A 27,113-nucleotide genomic window follows, 5' to 3' on the forward strand; every position below is an offset into this window, starting at 1 on the left:
TCCCATGCCCCAATACAAAACTGTTCATACTCATATATGGCAACGAGAACATTAAACACTCTTTTCATCTGTAGAATGTCTGATCAATATCTAACATAAAAGAAAATTACTCAATGTTATATCTTAAATATAAAACTTATTATCTCAAACGTCAGAGCACATGCGTTTTATCATCATTTGAAATAACCCCCAAGAAGGGTGTTTTTCTTTCACAAAATATGCCTCGTAATTTTAAGGATTAATATGATTTATGGTATATATAAAAAAGAACACCAACCATACCAGGATACTGAGCCTAACTTTGTTCCAGGCAAACATTTTTGAACTCAAATTGTGTCTGAGTCCAAAGTTTTCCATTTTATTATTTTTTTTTTTAAGATACAAGCAAGCTACAGAGATTAGGGTTAATTGTTTTGTAAACAAAGCTTGAATCTTGTTCTTTTTTACACATGTACTGTAAAGTCTCAATCAAATCTTGCATTTTTGTTATTGACAAAACTATATATGAACACATTGAATCGGTTTATCTTGATTGCCACAAGTTATCATGTCAAAAGGACGGCTATGTTTTGCATACCAATGATTTTTTTTCTCCCCTGCATCTTGCTTCTAGCGTGTTTCAAACTGATCATTGTAACATGCAAATGTTGATAAATCGTTCAAAATACACAAGTAAACAATTTATACATGAAAATAACAGTAATTTTTTTTGTAATCTCAAATCAAGTCTAGGTCTGTTTTAATGACGATAGTGAATACAAAAAATATGCCTAAGTGTCATTATCTATTATTATTCGTTAGTGTCGGGCACAAACACAAAACAATAACAAATGATGTAAGTTAAATGTCTATGTCGCAAGGGAACATATGAGGGAAACTAATTTATTTCTTTTTAACATCTGAATATCTTGAAAAAGTGTATTGAAAATGTCAATGTCTAAGACGTTTGCGTCCACATTTAAACACACTAAAACAATGTCAGTACGTGTTTTGTTAAAACAAAAGACCTTTAATTATGAAACCAATAAGTTCTTGTGTAATGAGTAAAAATCAATACAATTTTTTATCCATGTAAATTCAAAGCAAATTGAGAAGAGAGAGTAAAAAACCTAAGACCTATTCAATTATGGCAACCTATGATCACCTCTACACCTAAGCTTTTATCTATGTATGATGGACAAGTATTCGCCAACCCTTTTAACTATCACTTTCGAAGAGAGAGATTTTTTTTTAGCAAACCATCATATTTTCCTTCATGCCAAGTATTGCCTTCCACGGGATAACAAGCTGTAAAAACATGATTACGATACAAAAGATGTTGTATGCTGAGAGCTATTTTAAGAATAATTTTTAAATTTGTTCGAGGTAAGTGCTCTTTTTTCTTTCCATAAATTAGATAAATCAAAGGGCTTTGAAAGGATTCTAAGATAATGGCAGGATTATATGTCAATTAAAGAATGTCATCTTTGTAAGTTTGAGACCTTTTTTACGTTGAAAGACTCTATGATGGCAATTTAATTTATAATTTGATATCTGGAAAAAACATATAATTTGTATACGCACAGTTCAACAAGACCTTACCTGAGTATAAGTTTAAAAGGCAAGGATTTATTTTTGTGAACTATAGAAAATAAGTGATAGATTCAAAACACAGAAATATGCTTGTTCAGGTTTATTTGCTTCTATCCCTTAATGTGGTGTTGGCAGAAAGAGAGAGAGTAACAGTTGGAGTATTTCAGGCTGATGATACCGTGCCATTTGGCATACATAGGAGTGGACCAGCCGTAGATTTAGGTGTTCAAAAACTAAAAGAATTCGTCGGCAAGGACATGGATGTAGAAATTATTAACTATCTTTCTTTACAAGGATCGGAGTGTGATCCAACTCGACAAGGACTGTTTGGAAAGATAGCAGCTGAGATGCATCACTTGAAAAACATTACAGCAATAATCGGACCAAGTAAGCAAATGTATTTATATATAATTTTATTTTTTTGAGGGGGGGGGGGGGGTTGACTCACCATGTATTATAATGCGTTATTAGACCTGCATCTTTTTTAAGATACTTTCCAAACATATTGCAATAATCTTACAATCACATTATTTTTGTCTTCAAGCATAATTGTAAAGATTTGATTATGAATTTCAGCTTGCAGTGTTGCTATGGAATTCATAGGTAGAATGGCGGCAGAATGGAATATCCCTGTGTTTGCAACTAGCGGAGCCTATGAGGTTTTAGATGATAAAACAATTTTTAAGACACTGACTAGACTTGTAAACAACTATAACCAACTGGCTCAGTTTTACGTGGAGATGTTTTCTTACTTTAATTGGACAGACGTTTCAGTATTATATGAGGGAGAAGGAAAGAGACTGAAGCAAACGGTATATAATGTTAACACAGGATTTGCGAAAAATATTCATTCAAATATTTTAAGCGCTGGTTTGAAATCAACACTTCTTCAATTTTCCTCTGAAACAGAAGATGGATATCACAATGTCCTGAAAGAGGGAAATAAAACATCTCGAGGTAATATATTTTAAGACGATTTATCTAAAAATAATCATTATAAACTTTTTCAAAAAACGACGCGTTCTTTATTCGTGCAATTGTTTTTGACCCATACGCATTTTTGCATTAGTATTTTAACCCCTCAAATGATGCAGTTAGTTCTATAACTCTTATATAACATCAAGTTTTGAATTACAAAAGTACAATTTCACATTAGCTGCATTATGGTACTAAAAAGGCTATAATGGCTAGAATGGTGAAAATTAAACTGATTAAGTTAGCAAAAGATATTGAATTACCTTTTTTTCGATAATTTAATCCAAACCTAAAAAAGAAAGATCTATGATTCACATCCCGCCATTTCGTTTACTCTTTGTCGTCAAAATAAACAATACAAAAAGTATACCTAAAGGTGACATTCAGTGGCTTGAACTTTAATCTCTCGAAGTTCTTGATCTCGAAAAGAGAAATCACGGTGCGGATTTTTTATTCTATATAACTAAGAAAATTCACTAAAGATCTTGATTTCTCAAACTCCGATCTCTCGAAGTTCTTGATCTCTCGAAGTAAAACATGGATCCCGTGATACGAATTTCATTGATTTTCACACTTGATATATATATATATATATATATATATATATATATATATATATATATATATATATATATATATATATATATATATATATATATATATATATTATACTCAATTTTCATTTTGTCTAGTCTATCTAGTTGTTTGTGACAACGTGGCTTTACGGTGGTTGCTACTGACAGCTAGATCTCTAGGAATGACCGAGGGAGATCATGCTTTTATATATTTCTTCAATTTCAACGGTTATATAAATGGCAATATCATGAAGAAGATAGGAGATGAGGATGAACAGGTTTGTCAATAATTATTAGTTTTCCATCAAAAAATTTTGCTCTTTTATATGTACAAGAACAGGGAAATGTAATTCTTATCTTAAATGTAATTCTTATTTTTAGTTATATCCTAGGTTTTTTTTTGTTTTTTTTTTGTGAAAACCCACGCTGTTTTGCACTACCAGACAATCATTTTATTTGAACTTGCATGTTTACAACTTTTTTTAATGAATTTTTCTCTCTATTTTACAAAACGCTTCAAGAATTTTTCCCAATTGGCGCATTCATGTTATTTTGTAATTGTGTACTTGTAATATAAATGTGCATGATCAAAATGAGATAATTTCAGAGCAAGTGCTAGTATTGCTTTTAATCCAACCTTAATGTCTTTTTGTATTTGTAAGCGTAAATTCTTCGAATAACGTTTTAAGTTTAAATAGTAGCTGTGATGAAGTTGAATTCAGTTAATTTTAGTTTTGTATTTGTTCGTGTAAATTGTTGTAATTTTGGACTAAGTTTTGTTCCATATTTCCAATCGAGAGTGTTCGGTATTAGGGCTATTCTTAGCATAACCGGTTTGGTGAGTTAGAGCCGTGGCTGCTTGTCAAGTGTGCGGCCACGTTGGTGAATTCGTCGTCCAGTTTGTTAATTTTGGCGAATTCCAGAAGTAAGTCTGGTAGACTGGTAGCCATAAATTACTGTGAATCTGTTTGGGCATTTGGGCATTTGCTTTTCTCCAGCCAGTAAGTTTTTGTATGTATTTTCTCACTTTCATGGTATATTTACGGGGGTGTGGTCTGTGTTTATTTTCGTTGTATAAATGAATATTGGTTTTAGAATAGGTAATTATTGTTTCAGTACAGGGATAGTTATATTGTTTAAGCCGGTCGGTCAATGTAGAAACGTCAGTTGAAGGCTTAGCGTAGCATATGTGGACTAGGACCGAGAACCATTCACAGAGCAGCGCGTGACGCAAGTGGGACGCACGGGAGTTCGTATTTGACGAACTTTTATGGTTAGGAGACCCTGTGTGGACAGTCTTCCAATAAGAGACCTTTGAGTCCAGGATTGGAGACGGAACGTTTTGTTTATGTGTTTTGCTTGCTATGGAGGCCCAGTGTTGACTTTGTAGAGTGGCTTTTGCAATTATTTGAAGCCAAACTTTCAATACTATTTAATGATTAAATGATTTATCAGATTTTCTAGTGATAAAAGTTAATTGTTCAATTACAGATAACATTCCAGTTTACTTTTCCTGTGAAATTACATGTAACAGTATTGGTAATTTTGAATTTTTGGTTTATTTCTTCACATACTGTTATAGCTATAGCTAGCGTTTAAAGCATTTACATGCATTTGTTTCATAAAGATACTGACAACTGAGTGTGTTAAAAATTAATTCACTATTGTTTCATTATCAGTGTTGATTGATTTACTTTTTAAAGTTCCATTTCTACTTAGTGAGAGAGTGAGGTTGTGTGTTTGGGAGTGTGAGTATCTTCACGTTGTATTATTTTAATTTGTTTTGTTGATAAATAAATTCATTTTGTTTTGTTTATTTTACTGTTTGTCGTTTTCGCTATCACCACCACAAAATCCAAAAAGAACTTAATTACAGTAGCATAAAATCATTATTTGTAAAACGCTTTACATAAACTATTGCTTTTAGATTTTCATTTCATTCATTCATATTGTGGTGATCTAGCTCTCATGCAAGATACACATTTCTTTATGTCAAAATAATTTACATATGAAATATTTCTCTGATTTTTATTCGGACGAATAGATTAAATGAATATAAATATTTTTGTTGAAAATATTGAGAAAGTAATCATTACGCATGAAAACTAACGTTTCTATAAGAAAAATCAACTTTGCCGAGTTCCGAATATTTCTTATCCTTCGGAAAAAATCGTATAGGACGCTAAAAAAATCCAGTAAGATTTTTTTAGTATGCATGTACATATATCATGTATGAATACTATCTATCGATCGATCGATCGATCGATCGATCGATCGATCGATCGATCCATCCATCCATCTATCTATCTATCTATCTATCTATCTATCTATCTATCTATCTATCTATCTCTTTCTCTATTTATTTATCTATCTATCTTTCTTTCTTATAAATTATACTAGTTCAAAAAACATGTGTGTAAAATTTTGATGGCTACAATAAATTCAACTGATGCAATAGCATAATGAATCTTGCAAAGGACGTGTTTTATTCATTTGTTATCCAGATTTTTTAATGTTCCATTTTATTATTACCTATACTTTTTCTTTCTTGTAGGCAGTGAAAAAGGCATTTGAGTCCATTTTTCTGATTGGTTTATACCAGTCACAAACAAAGCAATATCAAGAATTCTCCTTGCAATTGAAAAGGAGATCTTTAGAACAATACAATTTTAGCTACTTTAACGAAGATGTAAGTGACTGTTTTTTGTTCATGAAAGTATTTACGTTTAGTTTAATATATAAACAAATAACAACCATTTAATATATACTTATACATTGTTAAGAGCTATATGTTTTGAAAATGTATAAGATCTGCATTTCGGGAAACAAATGTTATAGATGAGGCTGTGTAAACATTAGATCATCTTTTATTCTTTTACGTGCAACTAAGCAGAAGGCCGAAGTGCCTTTCACTGATCAAAAGGCTACGTTGTCTGTCGTTGTCTGTAGTTATCGTCGTTGTTGTGAACTTTTGGCATTTTCATCTTTTCCAGATTTATTGGACAAATTTCTTGGCTAAAAAGGTGTAGGTGTAGAGATTTCTAGTTTTTTTTAACTGAGGGTCACGTTTATTCTTCAGAAAAACAAGATATAGTTTTATTGAAAATATTGAAGTTAAAAAAACAGGTATACTATTTTGTCAAAAATGTAAGTCTTGTGCAGAAGACTCCGCGGCTAGTATTTATTCAAATCTTGATTTTGGGAAGTGGTTTGAAGCTACAATAGGAGCTTTAAATGTTTTTTGTTACAGTGTGTTAACTTGAAATTTTTTTTTGAAATATTATTCTTAAAAATTATTCGACCAGAAAAGCAGAAACTTGTTGAAAATCACCCTCAAGTAGTTTAGATCTAAGTTTTTTCAACACCTGACATCAAACATAAAGGTGGGGCCGCAATGGTGAACGTGAACATTAAAACAGGGATAAAAAGAAAAAAAAATGTCTTTTTTAAATACTGTAGAGGTACTTTTGTCCCCGTGGTATTAATTTACGCTATGAACGCGGGCACAAATTTTCCGCGGATTTTTTTCCCAGTGTACTTAAAGTGCATTTTGGAATGAAATTACATGAATAAGAATAATTGGAAGTTACTTCATTATATAACACTTGCATATACGTGTACCCAATGTATATCGTTTTTTATCTATGCAAACTGTCAATTTGAAACAAATTTGTATTGAGAATTCACATAATAAATAATTTATTGTCCTAAAGATTTGAATCTTCTGTAAATTTACTTGCATGAAAGTAAAGCTTTCTTTCAGCTTGAGATAACGGCACGTGTCAGACGACAAATAGCCCCAATCGGGTTTGTCTTTCAATGACCCAATTAACTACACGCTAAGACCCGTGTTTTTACTGCAACTTTTAGATCCCTTTGTTCTCTGACTTTGAATTGATAAAACTGATCAACTCATAATTTAAACAAGATGTGAACCCATATATTGGTAAATATTCATCATATGGTGATTCACAAGACGATTTTACCCAGCGTCGTAACATCTTGACGGCTAACTAATGACTACCGACCAGTGCACAACCGATTATTACTGTTCACAGTGTGAACAGTTCTTACAGTTTAAGTCCAAAGTTGGAAAAATTCTAGGTAATGAAAATCGCTCAGAACTAAATTTTATAATAATTATTCACATGATTTTTTTTTTCATTCAAAGAATCTACGTAAATCTTTACCCTCGGATTAAATTGATATTGTGATTCTGCGGAATTATGACCCCGTGGAAAAAATACGTCTACAGTATCCTTTTCCAATGTTGATAGTCAGAAAAGTTGAAACATGCCCAGATAGTGTTAGTGCAAGTTAGATCAAATCATGATCCCATGGGGTTATACATATCCTTAATTTCGGGGAGAGGGTACATATAAATAATGAGAGAAAGTCTTTAAAAGATCTTAATTTCATAACCCATACTGCCAGATCTAGAAAGCCTGAAACTTGTGTGAAAGCATCCCCAGATAGTATAGATTCAAGTTTGTTATAACCATGATTCCAGGTTGAGAGTAGGGTCACAAAACAAGGGAAAAATAGGTTGAAGTTTAAATAGTAATAGAATAATAAAGAAAAAAACTTTTTAAATACTTAAACAGCAAACGGGACTTGTTGTTTAACAGAATTTGAAATATAAAGTGTAAGTGGAGAAAATTTTTGAAACTTTTTTGAAAAAGACCTATTTACCTAGGTTGTTTGGATGTTTTGTATTAGATACCTAAATCGTTTTGGTCAGTGGTTGTTACTCAGATGAGCAATGTGGTCTATATGTCTCTTGTTTATTAGACGTCTCTTTTTTTCTTAGCAAGGATTTTTCAAAAATTTAAGAGAGGTTTACGGTTACTTTTCCCAAATAGACTCTCTAATGAGGAGTAAATTTTGTACTTCATTTCTTTTTCGCAAATATATCAATTATTTTGGAGGGAAACAGAAAAATGTTTAAACCAATATATTTGATATCATTTTTTTAAATAGCTTAATCCACCCGCGACCGCTTTTTATGAGGCTTTTGCACTTTACGGAGAGGTTGTCAATGAAGCATTTCAAGCCGGAAAAGACTTTAAAGACGGTTTTGGACTCAGCAAAAGACTTTGGAACAGAACTTTTGACGGTGTGAAGAAATTGCACTGGGTGTTTTTCCTTTCGTTGAAAGATATCATTCTTAGGATTTATATATATTCTTTAACTGTATTGGGAAATAATGACTGCTAATTTGTAAGGATATTTAAAAGGATTTCATTATTAAGGTTATGGAATGATTCATTTTTCTTAATTACTCTTGCAAGGCTATACAAGAGTGTTTGCATTATAAATGTTTTTAGAAAATCGAGTTTTGCAGAAACAATATAAAACCCGTTGTACAATTAAAAAATATCCAATAAGACATTTAGTTGTAAATGTACTTTGATTTGATTCCAGGCACTTATGTTTTCAAGTCTCTTTAAATAAAAAGGTTACTTCTGTCTCAGCAACACAAGCCCCAGACATATATTCACAGGCTCATGTGAGCTTTTCAGACCACTAATTTGCCCATTTAGGATATAGGGGAAAGCTTGATTTTGTTTAAATTGGAAGAGAGAACAATGTTTCAAAAAATCTTAAAATGACCATTAGGCAAACAAATTGAAACTTGTATGACAGGAAGTGCATCTTCACACTTTCAGAAATATGTATCACCAAGAAAAGACGGGTCCACACCTGGGTCAAAATGTGTATATAACAGGTTGAAAAAAAGACCTTTAATGTTATCATTAATGATTTTACTATGCTGACATTGTAAAAGATTTATAGTGCTTACTGACCCTCCTCAATGTTTAATAGAAAGACATGTGCGGGAATATCTCAAACTCACTATCAGTCGCATACGTTTTATACCATTCCACTTGATTGTCGATTATAATCGCCGCGATAAGCTTAGAGAAATGAAAAATCATACTAGAATAACTTTTGTGTAACAGATTGTCAATATTTAAAGCTAATAATATAAGAATTACTTTTGTGTGAGCGATATTTAATATATATAATAATATCAATATTTAAAGATATTTCAAAACAGTATCAATACCAAATGAGCGATAGATATAAACTGAGTATAACCTGTTGGAAGAACATTTTAGACACAGACATTCAAAAGACATTCCTTTTTTTTTTCTTTTGTTCTGTACTGCTCTTCATTGTGGGCTATTACAAAGGACTAATATCAATCACATAAAGATAACATCAATCCGAAGCACGTGCTGAAAAACACAAATTCCTCGGTTGAGTTCTCTTAACAGGTACAGTACCGATCAGACTTAACAACAGAGTAAACCCAAACTAAACCCCGCGTTTACTTTTGGAGTTTACTTAGGGTTTACTCTTGGTTTACTTTTTGAAAATTTGGGTCCACTTGAGGTTTAATTTGGGGTTACGCGGGTCTTACTTTGGAATTACCTGGAAATTGCCTTTGAGGTCAACTTTAGGCACTGAAGTGTGAGGCAGTCCTGTCTCTTATCTTACCATCCTATTGCCTGTAATATTTGCCCCTTGTATATTCCGAATACACAGTTAGCGTTTGCTTTTAGGGGTTTACATCTGACTGGGTTTACTCTCTGTGTCCACTCTGGGTTTACGTTAGGTTTACCCTGGGTCCACTTCAGTTAACCTGGAGTAAACCCAGAGTAAACCCAGAAAGAAACCAATGGTTTAGTTGGGGTATACTTTTGGGGTTTACTTTTTGTTAAGTTGGGTCTGATCGATGCTGTACATTGTAATTGATTTCAATCCCTCTTGCTTTACTGTTTCCTGTGGTATTGTCAAGAAAACGTGTCGGTAACAAAATGATGAAAATATCATAGCATTTCATTTCATAATTTTAAAATTGCTCCATTTATTAGAATGAACATTTAAAAATATTGACGAGATTTTAAATAATATTTATTGCCTTTATTTTGTAGGTATCAACGGAGATTTATATATAAATGGCAATGGCGATAAGGAATCTAACTGGATGCTTTTAGATTTTGATCCATACATTGAAGACTTTGTTGTAAGTTTTGTTCTTGATTGTTTTTTGTGTTTGTTTTTTTAGAGTGTGGGGCATGATAATTCCTTTCAAAATATGATACAATGGTAAATTAAAGTTAAATGACAGCATATATATAAGTGTATGGATTTCACTTTAAAGAAAAAAAGTTACATTACTGAAATAAATATCAAACATGACCTGCCTTTGCTATAAACTCACGATAGCCAAAAATTGAAAATCTTTAATTGCAATATAACAAATGTTATTGGTAAAAAATCTGTTTTCAGAAGTCAATACAACCATAACACATGATACCATAATTTGCTAACATTCTTACTTACATATAATTCATGATCGAATTCAACATGCTAGTCTATTACAAAATAAGAATTAATTCAAAACCATACAATGATGTAAATGTATCTGTATTCTGTAAAAATATGCACAGTACTCATTTTTTCTGCAATGTCGCAATCCTTATTCCCCACATGAATCACGGAAGAAAGCATTCTGTTGAAATTGTTTAAATATACTAGATATCATATTCATATGACATCTGAGAAATCCAGTAAAGGTGTGATATATAGTTTATGGAAAGTTGTGTGAAAATCGTGGAACCCCAACATTTTACAATGAAATAAACATTGCAGCCGGTATGTTATGGAGGGGCAACCATACCGTTTCAATTCAGCAATTCTAATACAATTCATTGGCCGAACGGCAAAGGACCTCCAGCGAACAAACCTCGATGTGGATACACTGGTGACGCATTAGAATGCATAGATTCCGAGGGTATGAGGTTTACATCTTGCACTATTTTTTTAGAACAGCTTTTTGTTGAAAACAACTGCTTCTAGATTGAAACGCTGATCTACAACTTTTTTTTGAAAAGTAAACGCCAATGATACGCGGTAAACAGATTTTGGAGTTGATTTTAATTAGCTCTCTAATGTAATTTTTTTAGCAAACCGAAATTTTAACAGGGTTTAGACCCAAGCATAAATCATGACCACTAACAATGCATTTCTTGAAAATAAAAATCGATAGAGTCGATGTAATGCATTTAGAAACATTGGGATTTTTTAAGGAAACGTTTATCAATACCTTGTAAATAGTCTTCAAATACCTTTGTAGTTGTTTGTATTCCTACGCCACAGTTCAAAAAGATAGAACCAGTACTGGCTAAGACTAAACTTTATTATTATTTGTTTGTATAAAAATTAGCTTGGATACACAGAACACTGTGCCGGATAATTATGCCAGTGCCAAGGTGGCATTTTACACCCGTCTATACTGCATATACCAAAAAATTAAAATATGCCATATGCTAGACAATTGCTTAAGGAGTAAATAATCACCTTTGTTATCATTGTATTTCACCTGTCAGGTGAGATACTTACCTTTCAAAAATGAATGTTCATAGGAAAAAAAAATTTCCATAGAAAAAACAGTATTCCTATAGGTAATTTAAAATTTCCTATCGGAATACAAGAACTTCCTATAGGAATTTCAATTCCGATAGGACTTGATAAAATCCGATAGCAAAACTTGATATCCTATAGGAAAAGTACGTATCTGAATCAAATTCTTACAGGAAATACCATTCTCCTATAGGAAATATAATATCTACAGGACTTTAAAAAATCCTATAGGATTGTCAATATTTCCTGTAGGAGAATCAATTCTCCTATAGGAATTGTCATTTTCCTATGGGATATTAATATTTAAAGGTAAATTCTCACCTTTCAGGTGAAACACACTAAAAACAAAAGTGGTTATATACTCTCTAGACAATGGTCTATCGTATGGTATATATGGATTTTTCTGAAACTGCATCTTCAGCGGTTGCAAAAATGTCACCTTGGCACCGGCATAATTATCCGGCACAGTGTTAAAGACTCTCTTCAAATATTCTTCGATTACTGATTATCATACATAATGCATCATTATTCTATCTTTTAATATGATCACATAACATAGATAATTTGAGGTTTTCCGTTTGTAGTTCGGAATTCTTGTCGGTAAAGCCTAAGAATTCATATCCAAAAGAAAATGTTATTCATTATTCAAATACCGATAAAAAACTACTTGCCATGCGGAAATATAAATCGTTGTTTGGAAATACATGATGATCAATAAAATCAACCCTCGTAAGTACTATGGTTAGCAAGCAGTTCTTTCTCGCGAAGATATCTCGTCGATAATCGGTTTTTAAATTTCTCTGGTAGACCTTGTATTGTTTGGGTTTTTTTTTAAGTAAGAATCTTCATTGCAAAATAAAGTATCCACAAAGCAGTTTATCTCCTACGAAATATTGTCGTTGCTTAAAAAATTATATTAGATTTATAATCTTTATTTCACATGTTATACAGGCCGTTGTTAATCATGCATGTGATGTATTTTAGATAACAATTCGTTTATGGTGCTCTCAATTGTACTGTCCGTACTGATCTTCTCCGTCTGCAATATAGTCTTTCTTATCTATAGGTTTGTATTCTTATGCAACATATACATCTTTTTATTTTGTGAAAAAAAATTATTATAATCAAGTTTAATATTTGTACACGATAGTATAAAAAATATAAGCAAGGCACAAAAATGAATATCAAATAAAAAGTTTAATCTAGATAAAAATTAAAATTCCAAATTGTTACATAATTACTATTATGTTATTACAAAATCGGACTTTTTGTTCATAAATTTAGATGTAATTTTTATAATATAATTTTTTTTTAAAATAATCCGTTTTTCTTTAACTACATTACTGATGATTTTAAACATTTTATTAGTTAAATATTTTCACATGAAACACAAAATGATATGTAAGTTAACGTGATTACAAACGTAGATGTACAGTTGCATCAAATAATTTAAAGGAAAAGGACGAAAGATGCCGAACTATTAAGCAGCTGGTGGAAAATACCTTGGGAAGAAATTTCATGGATATCCCAATGTTACAGTAGATATTCCAATCTGTGTCTGTCTGAAGCCAAGGTAGATATGAATAGATATTCTTTTTTGTGTCTGCCTAAAGCACAAAATTAAAGAGACATGGTCATGTTTTTTTTGGTCAAAGTCTATTTTTCTTAATTTTTATTTTTCATTATTTACAATGCTTTAGTAATGCATTTTTAGTGCTCAAATAAAAATTGAAGATCAGTCAGTTTGAGACAGATAGAGGGCTCACAATTCTTTGTCATGTAATGAAGGCTTGTAACCTGTTTTTGTTTACATATGTTCAATTTACCGGATTTTTTTTCAAACTGGTTTGTCTATCTGGTTGTTCATTTCAAGCACATTGTCAAATAAACAGTTCCAAATGTTTAATACATTCATTTTATGTCAAAAATAGAATTTCTACCTCGACCTTCAAAATGGTAACAAAAGCTTTTTTAAAAATAGCAAATACATGTAATTGTAAGCTTTATAACTCGCTTAAAACATAATGAGTGACATATTTTGGTTGACTATCAAATATGTCTTTTTGAAACATTGTAAACATTAAAGTCTAAAAAATAATTTTGACCAAAATTGTGATAAAGCCTGTTTTAAGGAATGTATAAAGGTTGATTTTTTTTTTAGCTCACCTGAACCGAAGGTTCAAGTGAGCTTTTCTGATCACCCGTTGTCCGTCGTCCGTCCGTCCGTCCGTCCGTCTGTCTGTCTGTCCGTCCGTCTGTAAACTTTTCACATTTTCAACTTCTTCTCAAAAACCACCAGGCCAAATTTAACCAAATTTGGTACAAAGCATCCTTATGGTAAGGGGATTATAAATTGTTAAAATGAAGGGCACAGCCCTTTTCAAAAGGGAGATAATTGCGAAACAGTAAGTATAGGGTGCATGTCTTTAAAAATCTTCTTCTCAAGAACCACTGCACCAGAAATGCCAATATTTACACAAAAGCTTGTATATATAGTGAAGATTCTAAATTGTAAAAATCGTGACCCTCGGACCAAAACTGGGGCCCCAGGCGGGGTTCAAATTTTAACATAGAAATACATAGGAAAATGTTTAAAAAATCTTCTTCTCAAGAACCACTGCACCAGAAATGCCAATATTTACACAAAAGCTTGTATATATAGTGAAGATTCTAAATTGTAAAAATCGTGACCCTCGGACCAAAACTGGGGCCCCAGGCGGGGTTCAATGTTTAACATAGAACCACATATGGAAAAGTTTAAAAAAATCTTCTTCTCAAGAACCACTGCACCAGAAATGCCAATATTTACACAAAAACTTGTATATATAGTGAAGATTCTAAATTGTAAAAATCGTGACCCTCGGACCAAAACTGAGGCCCCAGGCGGGGTTCAAAGTTTAACATAGAAATACATAGGAAAATGTTTTAAAAATCTTCTTCTCAAGAACCACTGCACCAGAAATGCCAATATTTACACAAAAGATTGTATATATAGTGAAGATTCTAAATTGTAAAAATCGTGACCCTCGGACCAAAACTGGGGCCCCAGGCGGGGTTCAAAGTTTAACATAGAAATACATAGGAAAATGTTTAAAAAATCTTCTTCTCAAGAACCACTGCACCAGAAATGCCAATATTTACACAAAAGCTTGTATATATAGTTAAGATTCTAAATTGTAAAAATCGTGACCCTCGGACCAAAACTGGGGCCCCAGGCGGGGTTCAATGTTTAACATAGAAATACATAGGAAAATGTTTAAAAAATCTTCTTCTCAAGAACCACTGCACCAGAAATGCCAATATTTACACAAAAGCTTGTATATATAGTGAAGACTCTAAATTGTAAAAATCGTGACCCTCGGACCAAAACTGGGGCCCCAGGCGGGGTTCAAAGTTTAACATAGAACCACATATGGAAAAGTTTAAAAAATCTTCTTCTCAAGAACCACTGCACCAGAAATGCCAATATTTACACAAAAGCTTGTATGTATAATGAAGATTCTAAATTGTAGAAATCGTGACCCTCAGACGAAAACTACAGCCCCAGGCGGGGTTCAAAGTTTAACATATAACTACATATGAAGAATGTTTACAAATTTTCTTCTCAAGAACCACTTCACCAAAAATGCCAATACATACACAAAAGGTTGTATATATAGTGAAGATTGTAAAAATTGTGACCCCCGAACAAAAAGTGGGGCCCCAGTAGGGGTTTAGATTTTAACATATATAGGAAAATGTTTTAAAATCTTCTTCTCAAGAACTATAGTGCAACTGTTTGGGATATTACTATGCATACATGTACATCCTTAAATAATGTAGATTCAAAAAATTGTAACTCCTGGACAATTGATGGGCACCAAGAGGGGTTCAAAATTTAAACATTTTAAAAAACATAAAGGAAAAGTTTTAAAAAATTTCTTCTCAAGAACTACAATGTTTTAGTTTGTGGAATTTCTATGCATGCATCCTTCGCTTATGTAGATTCCTAATTGGTAAAATCGTGACCCCGGACCAATACTGGGGCCCCAAGATGGGGTCAAAGTTTATTATAGAAATATAAAGGTAACATGTTAAAAAATCTTCTTCTCGAGAACTACAATGCTTCAATTTGTGAGATTACTATCATGCATACAACCTTGGATAATGAAGGTTCGACAGTTTTAAAATAGTGACCCCTTGACTAATACTAGGGACCCAAGATGGGTTTAAAGTTAAATGTAGAAGTACCGGTATATATGGAAAATGTTTAAAAATCTTCTTTTCGAGAACTACAATGCATCAATTTGTCAGATAACTACGTAAGCACCCTCAAAAAGTGTAGATTCAAAATTATAAAAGCCGTGACCTCAATCTAATACTGGGGCCCCAAGAGGTGTTCAAAGTTTAGCATAGAAATAAAGAGGGAAAATGTTGAAAAATCTTTTTCTTGGGAACTATAATGCTTCACCTTGTGAGATAACTATGCAAGCATCCTTAAATAATGTAGATTCCAAATAATAAAAACTTTAGCACTGGACTAATACTGTGGCCCCAAGAGGGGTTCAAAGTTTAACATAGAAAGATATATTGAAAATGTTTTTAAAAAGTTTTTCTCGAGAACTATAATGCTACAGTTTGTGAGATTACTATGCAAGGATCCTCAAATTGTGTAAACTCTAATGTAGTGGAACCAAGAGTTATCTTTCTTGATGTTCTGTACAGTCTGAGAGTTATTCCTCTTGAAGTGGAACTCTTCTACGTTCAGTTTTTCTGGTTGTGTACGTGCGGTCCCACCGCAGTGCTACATATTTTCATTCCTATGTTACTATTTATGTTGTTCAAGCCAACCATAAACCTCGGACCATAACTGGGTCCCCAGAAAGGGGTTCAATGTTTAAAATAGAAAAAGCATATGCTACGAAATGTAATGTTACAAGGAACTGCTGTTCAGGTGAGCGATGTGGCCCATGGGCCTCTTGTTTTTTTTGCAGCTGAAATCTTTATCCGACATTAGTTCAACATCAATGATCATGGACAAAAAAGTTGCCATTTATAAGGTATTTAAGTTACATACATGTAAAGGTTTGACTAGACAAAACGTTGACACATTTTTATATAAACATTTAAAGATTTTTGTTCCAATTGTATGGGCTTTTATGGCTAAATAAACCCGTTTTTTAACTTCAAAGTATATCTGTTTCTACATGTTGTACTACGAAATATGTTTATCGATTAGTCGGCCAGCTTAAGCATTTTTTCTACAGAAAATACACGTTTGGTGTATAATTGGTTTGCATAGTACTATTTATTAACAACTTTGTTAAATATCACATGTGTTAATGTGTTAATATTATATAAAATGCTTTGAATACCTTACTTTATCATTATTTGTATTTAGAAACAAGCAATGCTATGATATTTTTCACTGCTTATAATCTTTGATGATTTGATACTTTTGATCAATAATCTTTTGTTCTAATTGCAGAGCTCCAAAATTGTTTTACACAAATTCAACAAAAAGCAGCCCCCGTCGTCTAAATCATTTTATGTTGAACTTGTACAGGTAAACAAGAACATATTAATTATACTTTTTTGTTAAATACTGAAATTTGATTGGTTTAGACGCAGTTTTTTTAATCTCAGCGTTAGCAAAAAAAATGGCAACGGGTAACACAACAAAGTGTTGCATGCGCGTAAATTATTGACGTACGGTTTGCAGTAGAATCCACGTCATTTATATATAAAAGCAGTAATTTTTTTAATGAAGTCATTTACTATAATAAAATAAATGGTGCCTGTTTGGGTAGCAGTTAATTTTGACACTCCTCGAAAACTACGAGTATTGTCAACCGACGTGGAGCGAATGGTTTTCTCGGGGTGTCATATTCGACTGTTACCCTCCCAAATAGACGCTATTTATTTAATGGCATCACTTTGTATCCTGTTACCTTTATATTCATTTAAACAATACATGTAAAAGTTACATTAGTTAAACTATACTTCTTTCATAAAATAATTGATGTCAGATGAAACAACAACCTTTTAAGGTTCGCTACATGTATCACTCATATCATTAGAATTGCTTTAAGGCCGTTATCATTGTAAAGCTATATGAATGCATGTATCTTCTGTGCAAAAAAGAGTAAAACTTAAAGTTTAAAAATAAGAATACAAATAATATTGCTTTGCTGAACAAATGTTTATTGATAAAAATAATTCTTTCAATTTTCAAGTCTGTCCAATGGTTAATTTGTTGACGGTTCGGAACTATTAACAACAGTGTGTATAAATTAAAATTATATCTTCGGTTTGTTTCCCCTTAGATGAAGAACATTAATTGTCATAACCTGACCAAATTCCTTGGACTCACAGAGCATGACTCCGGTCTTTATTCCGTCACCGAGTTCTGTTCTCGAGGGGATCTTAGGGTGAGTAGAAACGTTCATGGATTTAGTTGTTTTTTTTTTACAATATCAAGTTCCTACTTAAACAACCTGATATCAGATGTTGTTCCGAAATAAACATATCAAAATGTGGATCAACATTACAACAAAATCCACAAGTACAAGTGGTGTAATAAATTAAAATTTATTTATTTTCATTTTCAGGATATTCTAAGCAATGAGGCATTTGTATTGAATAGAGAGTTCAGCATTTCGTTAATTCGCGATATCATTCAGGTAATGTAACAATCCCTTTTAAATTTTTTATATTGCTCTACCGAATCTTTCCATTTCCATGGTCTTTTACATTTCTTTAACTTTTCAATTTTCCTTTCATTAATTTGCTAATTACTGCATTATCAATAGGCTATGGAATACCTTCATTCTTCAAACATACGGTTTCACGGTTCCCTTCATAGTCGAAGTTGTGTCATCGATAGCAGATTCGTTCTAAAAGTGACCAATTTCGGATTACAGTCTTTAAAAGATTTTAATATTGATTTCCATAGTGAAAGTAAGAAAGCTTATAAGGAAAATCCAAATTTTAAAACACGTAGCAACTTTTTTTTAAATCTGTGAAAAATAAAAAAAAAAAAACAGAAATACAATTTAACTTTATTATTTTAAGAGTGTCTTTGGGTGGCCCCCGAACTTCTTCGAAAATCGAAGACTAGCTCCGATTGCATAGAGATGCAATGCGCTGATATATACAGTTTTGGTATTATCATATATGAGGTGGTTTCCCGAAAAGAGCCTTATGAAAATGAGAAAGAATTTCTAACACTTGAAGGTAAACTCTTTTCAGTCCACTTATATAATGTTATAATGAACTCAAATATAATTAAAATTTATTTGATTTGGTCGAATTATTTTATTTGTTTAAAAAAAAACGATTCTTCGGAAAATTCTATTTATCCTTATTTTAACAAAAATACTAAAATATTGAGTAAATATCAAATCAAATTCATATAAATATATATATATATATATATATATATATATATATATATATATATATATATATATATATATATATATATATATATAGTGTATCAGTTTTTAGATTGTGTACATAATATATATATTATATTACACGAGTATATTATACGAGTTCCATTACAGAAATTGTAATGAATTTGAAAACTATCGGAGATGAACAGTTCCGACCACAGTTGGACACAACAGAGATTGATAAAAACGTGATAGACCTCATGAGGAATTGCTGGGATGAGGATCCAACATGTAGACCATCATTTCAGTTCATGCGAAAACAGTCTCGAAAATTACACTGGTAAGGTATAAATCTGTTGGACAAATGAACTTCTATTGACATCTAAACTACTGGTTTATAAAGAGGATGTTCAACTGCTTTGAAGGGATAAATCTGGAGACAGACTGCTCGATATGCTTTTATCTCGTATGGAGGAGTATGCCAATAATCTTGAAGATTTGGTGGAAGAAAGAACACAGAGCTTGATAATAGAGAAAAGGAAGTCGGATGAACTGCTCTACCAGATTCTTCCAAGGTACATGTACATGTATTTGAACCTTATGATACTATACACAGGGATATATTTGTCCCCGTTATATTTCTGCCACTTCTACAAATTTAAGACTAGGCGAATTCAAATGCCTCAAATAATCTCCTTTTAAAACACAACTGTGTCCGGTCGAATTCAAGTTAAGGCGAACCCCTTTGCAAGTGTTGAAGGGTGAAAATTACATGGTACGAAATTAACCCTGTAAACATTAATGTAGTACTACAGTTAATCAAAATAATTTCTAAATTTTATAGTGAGGGAGTTTACATTTATATATTTAGCCATTCAACAGAACGAAACTTTTGTCAAAGGCCATGTTAAGGTTAACCTTCTGGTTTTAAGAAAGGAACTCTCCAAAATATGCTTATATTAGTGTTTGTTTTCGAAACAAAACTATTTGTATCGTTCCATAATGTGTATGAATTTTGTGTAAAAAACAAAGTTGTGATTGGTGTGGATGAACCATCAAACAAATCAATTATTCTTATTGTTACAGAAGTGTGGCGGACAAATTAAAAACAGGCTGCATGGTGGAGCCAGAGGCATACGCGTGTGTCACCATATACTTCAGTGACATCGTTGGGTTTACAAGCCTGTCATCACAGAGTACCCCTTTGCAGGTAATATTTTTTGTTTAATAAATTGTTTATCGGTTACCGCCATAGTTAACAAGCAAACATTGTAGGTTTGGAAACATATTGAAACATAAGAAAAAATCCTAGATGATGAAACTATTTACAGAAAAACTCGAATATAACGAATACGGAAATGGCAAACTTAGGGCTTTAACGAATTCTTATTTAATTTTTCGGCAAAGTTCTTATTTAAATATACAGAAAATTAACGTATATTACGAGCACGCCTATAACAAACTTACGGCTCTAACGAAGTAATTTTAAAATCCCTGCTAGCAAAATTATAACGTATTTCTATCATTTATATGATAACGAATATTCTCCATTACAAGTTTCATTGAAGATCGATAAAATTTTAAGATACACATATTAAATACTCCAATTGAAACATAACACAGGTTTTTTTAAATAGAAGTGAAAAGGTTTCCTTGACAATATTTTTATGTAAATGGCGGTAATATTAATTTCATAACATACGAATTGGTTTTAAGATTGTAAATTATACATATTCATTATAAACGTAAAATGAGTTGGGGCTATATCTAAGTTTTTTTCTACAGTCCCTTGATATTCGCTAAAACAAGTTTTGGCGTACATTGATTTTGTTATTTAATCTCAATTTAAATCTTAATCAAAGACTCGTGCACCTTGAAGAGATATAAAGAATATTTGAATTAAGTTTATAGCAATTGATTAAATAAACTAATTGTATATTTTATGCAAAGTTTTTATTATTGTTTTGGACAGAAAAAAAACTTTCAGATGGTAAGCGTGTATTTGTTGTTTTAGGTGATCGACTTTCTAAATGACCTCTACATTTGCTTTGACAAAACAATCGAAAACTTTGATGTTTACAAGGTAAAATATTTTGACATTTGGATCTAACTAACTTATATTCTCTGCCTGAAGATAGATAATGCGCTTAAGGGGAAACGAGATATCGAATACTATTTTTATTTTAATATTGCTTAGAATAATGAGTTTGATTAGCACCGTTATGTGTTCTTTAACTTGATAAATAAACAATTATACATATTGTTGGAGTTTTATTTTTTGCGTATTAATTTCTTTAGGTTGAGACTATTGGTGACGCCTATATGGTAGTATCTGGCCTTCCAACGAGGAATGGCGATCAACACGTGGTGGAAATAGCCCGGATGTCGTGTTCCATTCTAGAGAACGCGAAAAAATTCAAAATCAAACATATACCGGATCACCGCCTCAGTGTACGGATCGGAATACATTCTGGTTTGTTTTCTATAAGCGGCTCACCATTATTCAAACGTAATAAATTTGTGACTTTATTGAGGTAAATCGTTTTTTCAGTGTAGCAATAACATTATTTCATAACTGGTTGTGACTTGTGGGTTTATTTTAATCATATTGATAACTTTTCTTTCAAATAGCCTCGTTTACATAAGTAACCGCATACAACATCATAGATAATTGAATTCATTGATTTACATTTTGTTTGCAACTTTTTATTTTTTTTTTTTTTTAAAATATCATTGTATAAAAATAAAAAAAAAATATTTTTTAAAGTTTATATAAGCTGGTATCAATTTGTTTAAAAAACTAAAGATTTGGTATATGCACGTCTTGCCTTATTACCTTCTTTTTAATTGCGTTGCAAGCGTTCTCGTGATAAATAAAATGGCGACCTAGAGTCCATTTTATTTGATAGCTCTGTTTGGTAGGTCCAGTTTGCGCAGGCGTGGTGGGTCAGAAGATGCCGAGGTACTGTCTGTTTGGCGATACTGTAAACACTGCGTCACGGATGGAATCCAATGGAGAACGTACGTTTAGTACAAAAGGCGGTACTGTTGTTTCTTATTAATAGGGGCTATTTTTAGAATATGGAATTGGGGGGAAGGGGACCAGTAATTCTCGTAGATTGCAGGTTCGTGGGACATAGTTCTTTGTATTTTCTTATATTCTCATACATACATTAGGAAATGTGAATTTTTTACCCCAACTATTAATTCCAGGGGGACGTTAATTCTTAGATGAGGGGGGCTTAAGAATTCCAGTAAGCCACCACGAAATCTAATGATTCCATTGTATACCAGAGCGGGATTGTTGTTTCAGTTTTATGGGACAGGATGGCAGCGGTATTTTTTAGACTTAGTGGTCTAGTATTAAATCTTAAAAATGGAACATTTCGTTACCAAGTAACACAGATATGGCTAAAAAATCATAATTATACGTTTGAAGATTTGGAAAAAAAACGTTTGATTGGGATTTGCATTGTTTTCTTTTCTTACAACTAATCAAACAAGGGAAATATCTTAATGTTAATGGAAGGACTGCAGAGGTGTCTTAATGGGATTACTATGCCATTTACTCACTTTTAAGTTTCTTCCATTATTTTAGGAGGAAATTGATATTTGATTTTTCATTGAACTAATAGCAGAAGGAATGTTGAACTGTTGTTAATTACATCTTCCTCGTTTTCTAAAACTAATTAGCCATGAGAATTAATACTTGTAAAAGTCATCGAAACCTTCTGATTTATGATTTTTTTTTAAATAAAATTGATATTTGATATTTTATTGAAATAATAGCACAAGGCATGTGAAACTGTTATTAATTACAACTTTTAAAAAATAAAATATTTAGCCATGAGAATTCATACCAGTGATAATACTCGAAACCTCCTGAACAACCATCAAGATTTCTTGCTTGAAGAGAGAGGAGAATTGCAAATTAAGGTAAAAAAAAAAAAGTATCTGATATTTCTATTAGAATGTATAATTGTGCAAAATGTGAATTACATGCAGGCACATATTGGATTTTTACTGTCATGTCTAATACACGTATTGATTAGTTAGTTTTCAATTTCAAAGGTATCAATAATGTATTATTGTATTTGATAAGTCGTTTTGATAATCTTGATCAAAATGACGCCCATTTGCATGATAATCAAAGATTAAAGAAAATCAAAGTATTGTATTTGATTAGTCGTTTTGATAATCTTGATCAAAATGACGCCCATTGGCATGTTAATCAAAGATTAAAGAAAATCAAAGTATTGTATTTGATAAGTCGTTTTGATATTCTTGATCAAAATGAAGCCCATTTGCATGATAATCAAAGATTAAAGAAAATCAAAGTATTGTATTTGATTAGTCGTTTTGATAATCTTGATCAAAATGACGCCCATTGGCATGTTAATCAAAGATTAAAGAAAATCAAAGTATTGTATTTGATAAGTCGTTTTGATAATCTTGATCAAAATGACGCCCATTTGCATGATAATCAAAGATTAAAGAAAATTAAAGTATTGTATTTGATTAGTCGTTTTGATAATCTTGATCAAAATGACGCCCATTGGCATGTTAATCAAAGATTAAAGAAAATCAAAGTATTGTATTTGATAAGTCGTTTTGATAATCTTGATCAAAATGACGCCCATTTGCATGTTAATCAAAGATTAAAGAAAATCAGAGTACTAAAGTACTGACGGGAGTTGATTCTATTGATTATTATTTATTGCAATATCAAAGGAATGTATTTTGTATGCCAAGTAGTTTTTAGCACTATTTATTATTACGCCATGTTTTCCTAACATGATTTCTTGGGGGTTTTTTTTTAGAGCTACCAACGCAAACTTGAATATGAATCATGACATGAAATATTTAAAGATAAAATTAACGCCATTAAATACTAGCAATTATTATATATTAGTAATCGAAATACGTTTTGAAAAATGTATCCCAGCAATTCTTTAGCAAACAAATAATAATGAAAGTTTAGTCAACGCTAGTACTTGTAATTTTTTGGATTGGTAGTCTGCCCTTGATTTCAAACGCTACTGCTGTCAGTCTTATTGAATTCTGGCGTAGGAATACATACGGCGTCAAAAAATATATTAACTGTTCGTATCATTTAAAACCTGACTATTAATATTTTCAAGATATTTTAAAATATGTTTCCTTGAAAAACAATGCTCCTGATTACATTAAATCGAATACATCCATATTTACAAGTACCAAGTCTTGATCTGTGCTCAGGTCCTAACATTTTTTTTGGTTTTCCTGAGTAACTGCAAAAGAGAGTTGACTAAAAACAACTCCCAAAAATGATATCTTTTTGTTTTTTATGTTCTGCTAGCATAGATAGAATCTCGTTACAGACTTGCGATATATATAGGAACACAGAACAAACAAAAAAATCTGCATTACGTTCCTTGAAATCGAATTGCTTATCCCTTTTAAGAACAAATTATTATTTTTCTATTTTACAGGGAAAGGGTATCATGAGAACATATTGGCTTTACCTTAAAGCAGACAGGAATTCATAAATATTTATTTAATTTCCGTTTAAATCCGACAATTGTCATATAAGTTTTCGATTTCTATAGTTCCGCTCACCAGTACAATGAGAAGGCCGTGAACACTACTCATGCTTCACCGACACCGCATTCAAGTGTTTCGTTCTCGAACACGTTACCTTGGACGGAAAGACTTGTAGGAACGCGTTTAAAAATATTGCTGCAATGGTAAGGAATATCCAATGAAAGAGAAAACAAAACATACTGGAATTCAGGCACACATATCTTTTAAAAAAATTTCGACTATTGTAAAACGGTTCCCTGTGTCGTACTATTGTACTATCACACGTGCGCAAGACTTCCACTGAAGTGAATCGTGAAGTGACAGCATGGACTTTGTGATCAGACAAAAAAAGTGTTTACCTGTAAAAACTTATCAAAATGACGTTATTACTTATTTAGTATTGGATTTACTATCTCTTATATACATGGACGATGTTGGGTGAAGTGCAGCCGGGGTCTACAATAGAATGCATACTTTGTGCATTTTATGTGAATGACACACGTGTCCGATGTGTACGCGAAGTATATTGGCCTTATCTTTGCAAGATAATGCGGGTATATTTGTAATAAGTTAGAGAATATAACTTCTTTTATTTTATTTTGAATGTAGAATTCGGGGTTTTTTTTCATTGTTTAAAATAGTGTAGCTCATCCATTTATATGCCCGTGTATCCTTAATGCCTCGATCATAAAGCAACCGACCGTAACTTTCTTTACCGGTATATATACCCCAGTAGCAGTTGAGGGGCGATCAGAAATACTATGACGACCAAACATTTTTAAGAATTCATGTCAGCTTAAAGACAACAAGCTGATGATTTATAAGTAAAATAAACGTTTAAGATGATATCTGCCAAATAAAATGAAAGTGTATCCTTGCTGTAACTTCGTACATATTAAGTTGTTAATATGTCATATTTGTACTTCATGTATTTCGACGTTGTTTTTAATAAATGCTTTAGTTATCATTAGCATAATTAGTGTCTTAAAAATTTTCTTTACATGCTTCATGTAGACATGATGTATTCAAGAAAAATTAACCGATTTAGAATGCATGATATATGACAATGTCGTATCCTATTAAATAATCTGTAATTTTATGACCATATTGAGTTTATGAGTCACGATTTTTGGAAAAGGAACTGCAACTGGTAGTGAGTGAACCTCCTCCACTTCCGATTTCTGTAATTACCACTTTAACAGTGTATAGTCTACAGAAAGTATTTTAGTGTATACATATAACAGCTGTATTAAAAAATCAACAACAACAACAACAAAACAGTATTGCGTATAATATAATCTGTATTGATAAATAATAAACAATATTGTTTATCTCAATCAAACGTGAACATTGATCTTCTGGCTGTAAAAAAGCATTATCTAGTAGAGTTGTTTGTAATGTTTATTGCTCTTTCACTTTTGTATAATATCGATCAGCAGCCCTTACGGATTTTTTTTTTTTATTTTAGGTGATCGAATCTAAAACTTATTAATACTATATACATGTATGTTGATCAAGTGAAATATAAGCGGGCTACATTTATCCAATTTCAAAGGGCACGTACATTTGTGTTGCTCATATTGTAAATGCAGTACAATGATAATAATTCTACAGTTCGGAAAATATAATAAAAGGATTCAAGTCGAATACTATAATTATTATCACATTTTTATTCCTAATTTTATATTTAATTACGCAATTAAATAATCAAAAATTGCAAAAAAGACAAAAGAATGCTGTTGTTTGTCTTGAATCATTGACCTAATTTTGAAGAGGAGAGTGTTATTACTGAATTTATATACTGTGGAAATGCATCATCACGTAAGGTAAAATAGACAAATATATGCTTCTTATCTTTTTTAATCTCTCCAGCGATTGAGAAACAATTGAGGATTTATGTACCCACTCAAAGGTCCGATTATCAAGACCAGGATAATTATGCAAGGACTACTCAAACTAAAAGATCCTGTTTTACCAAGAAAATCCACCAAATTTGATAAATGCTATTAAAAAAAAATATTGAAATTAAAACAATTATAAATTCATCATTTGATATAATTTATCAACTTTATATGCATATAAAACTATTCTGAAAGAACTTTAGCGTAAGTTCATTCGTAAAACATAACCCAGATCTGAAAAGAATTTAAGCATTTCATGCTAAACTATTCGGACGAAATATAAAAGGTCAGCTTTTTTTACATGGTTAAAAACAAATAGTACGCTGAAGACATTCCCAGAATGCTTAAACTGCATCATTTACTTAACAATATGCAATGTATTACCACCTCCCAATCACCATATAATTTATTTATCAAAACACATATGCAAAGCTGTAATACCTCTATGGTGTTACGAAAGCATGTCATGTCAAGGGATAAGAAAATATTGCACTGAATCTAAAAATATTATTATCATGGACAAATCGTTTCAGTGACAATTTACAATAAACATGTCTTTCAATCAAATGAAAGATAAATTTGCAAACTACCATTAGTGACCTATATATTTATATATTAAATATTTCCAATTTTTTCCTACCAATTGAGAGCTTGTGTCTAAAAATACCATATCCAAACTTTAAAGGTACATCTGATGCGTGATTGTTTTACCATCACGC

At 31.8% G+C, this 27,113-nt stretch overlaps 1 protein-coding gene across 1 annotated transcript; it reads left to right on the plus strand.

Moving 5' to 3' along the window:
• Positions 1 to 1,634: 1,634 nt before the first annotated feature.
• Positions 1,635 to 25,463, plus strand: LOC105337402 (atrial natriuretic peptide receptor 1-like). The gene is made up of 23 exons (XM_066073671.1): positions 1,635 to 1,959; positions 2,149 to 2,529; positions 3,240 to 3,400; positions 5,677 to 5,811; positions 8,103 to 8,238; positions 10,064 to 10,155; positions 10,785 to 10,926; positions 12,540 to 12,621; positions 13,011 to 13,128; positions 16,529 to 16,594; positions 17,023 to 17,100; positions 17,861 to 17,965; positions 18,146 to 18,217; positions 18,347 to 18,494; positions 18,609 to 18,770; positions 19,103 to 19,271; positions 19,357 to 19,506; positions 20,018 to 20,141; positions 20,946 to 21,014; positions 21,230 to 21,404; positions 21,854 to 21,952; positions 22,776 to 22,867; positions 24,403 to 25,463. Exons 1-23 carry the CDS (start codon positions 1,659 to 1,661, stop codon positions 24,457 to 24,459), a joined length of 3,114 nt encoding a protein of 1,037 aa, XP_065929743.1. The 5' UTR covers positions 1,635 to 1,658; the 3' UTR covers positions 24,460 to 25,463.
• The last annotated feature ends 1,650 nt before the right edge of the window (positions 25,464 to 27,113 follow it).

This window comes from Magallana gigas, chromosome 10, assembly GCF_963853765.1.
Source record: "Magallana gigas chromosome 10, xbMagGiga1.1, whole genome shotgun sequence".
NCBI lineage: Eukaryota > Metazoa > Mollusca > Bivalvia > Ostreida > Ostreidae > Magallana > Magallana gigas.

Excerpts from the sequence above, each read along its gene's own strand:
- LOC105337402 (XM_066073671.1), top strand. The coding sequence starts at position 1,659 with ATGCTTGTTCAGGTTTATTTGCTTCTATCCCTTAATGTGGTGTTGGCA. Across the intron at positions 16,595-17,022 it reads AAAAAGTTGCCATTTATAAG|AGCTCCAAAATTGTTTTACA; the intron begins GTATTTAAGTTA and ends TTCTAATTGCAG. Across the intron at positions 19,272-19,356 it reads CAGTCTCGAAAATTACACTG|GGATAAATCTGGAGACAGAC; the intron begins GTAAGGTATAAA and ends ACTGCTTTGAAG.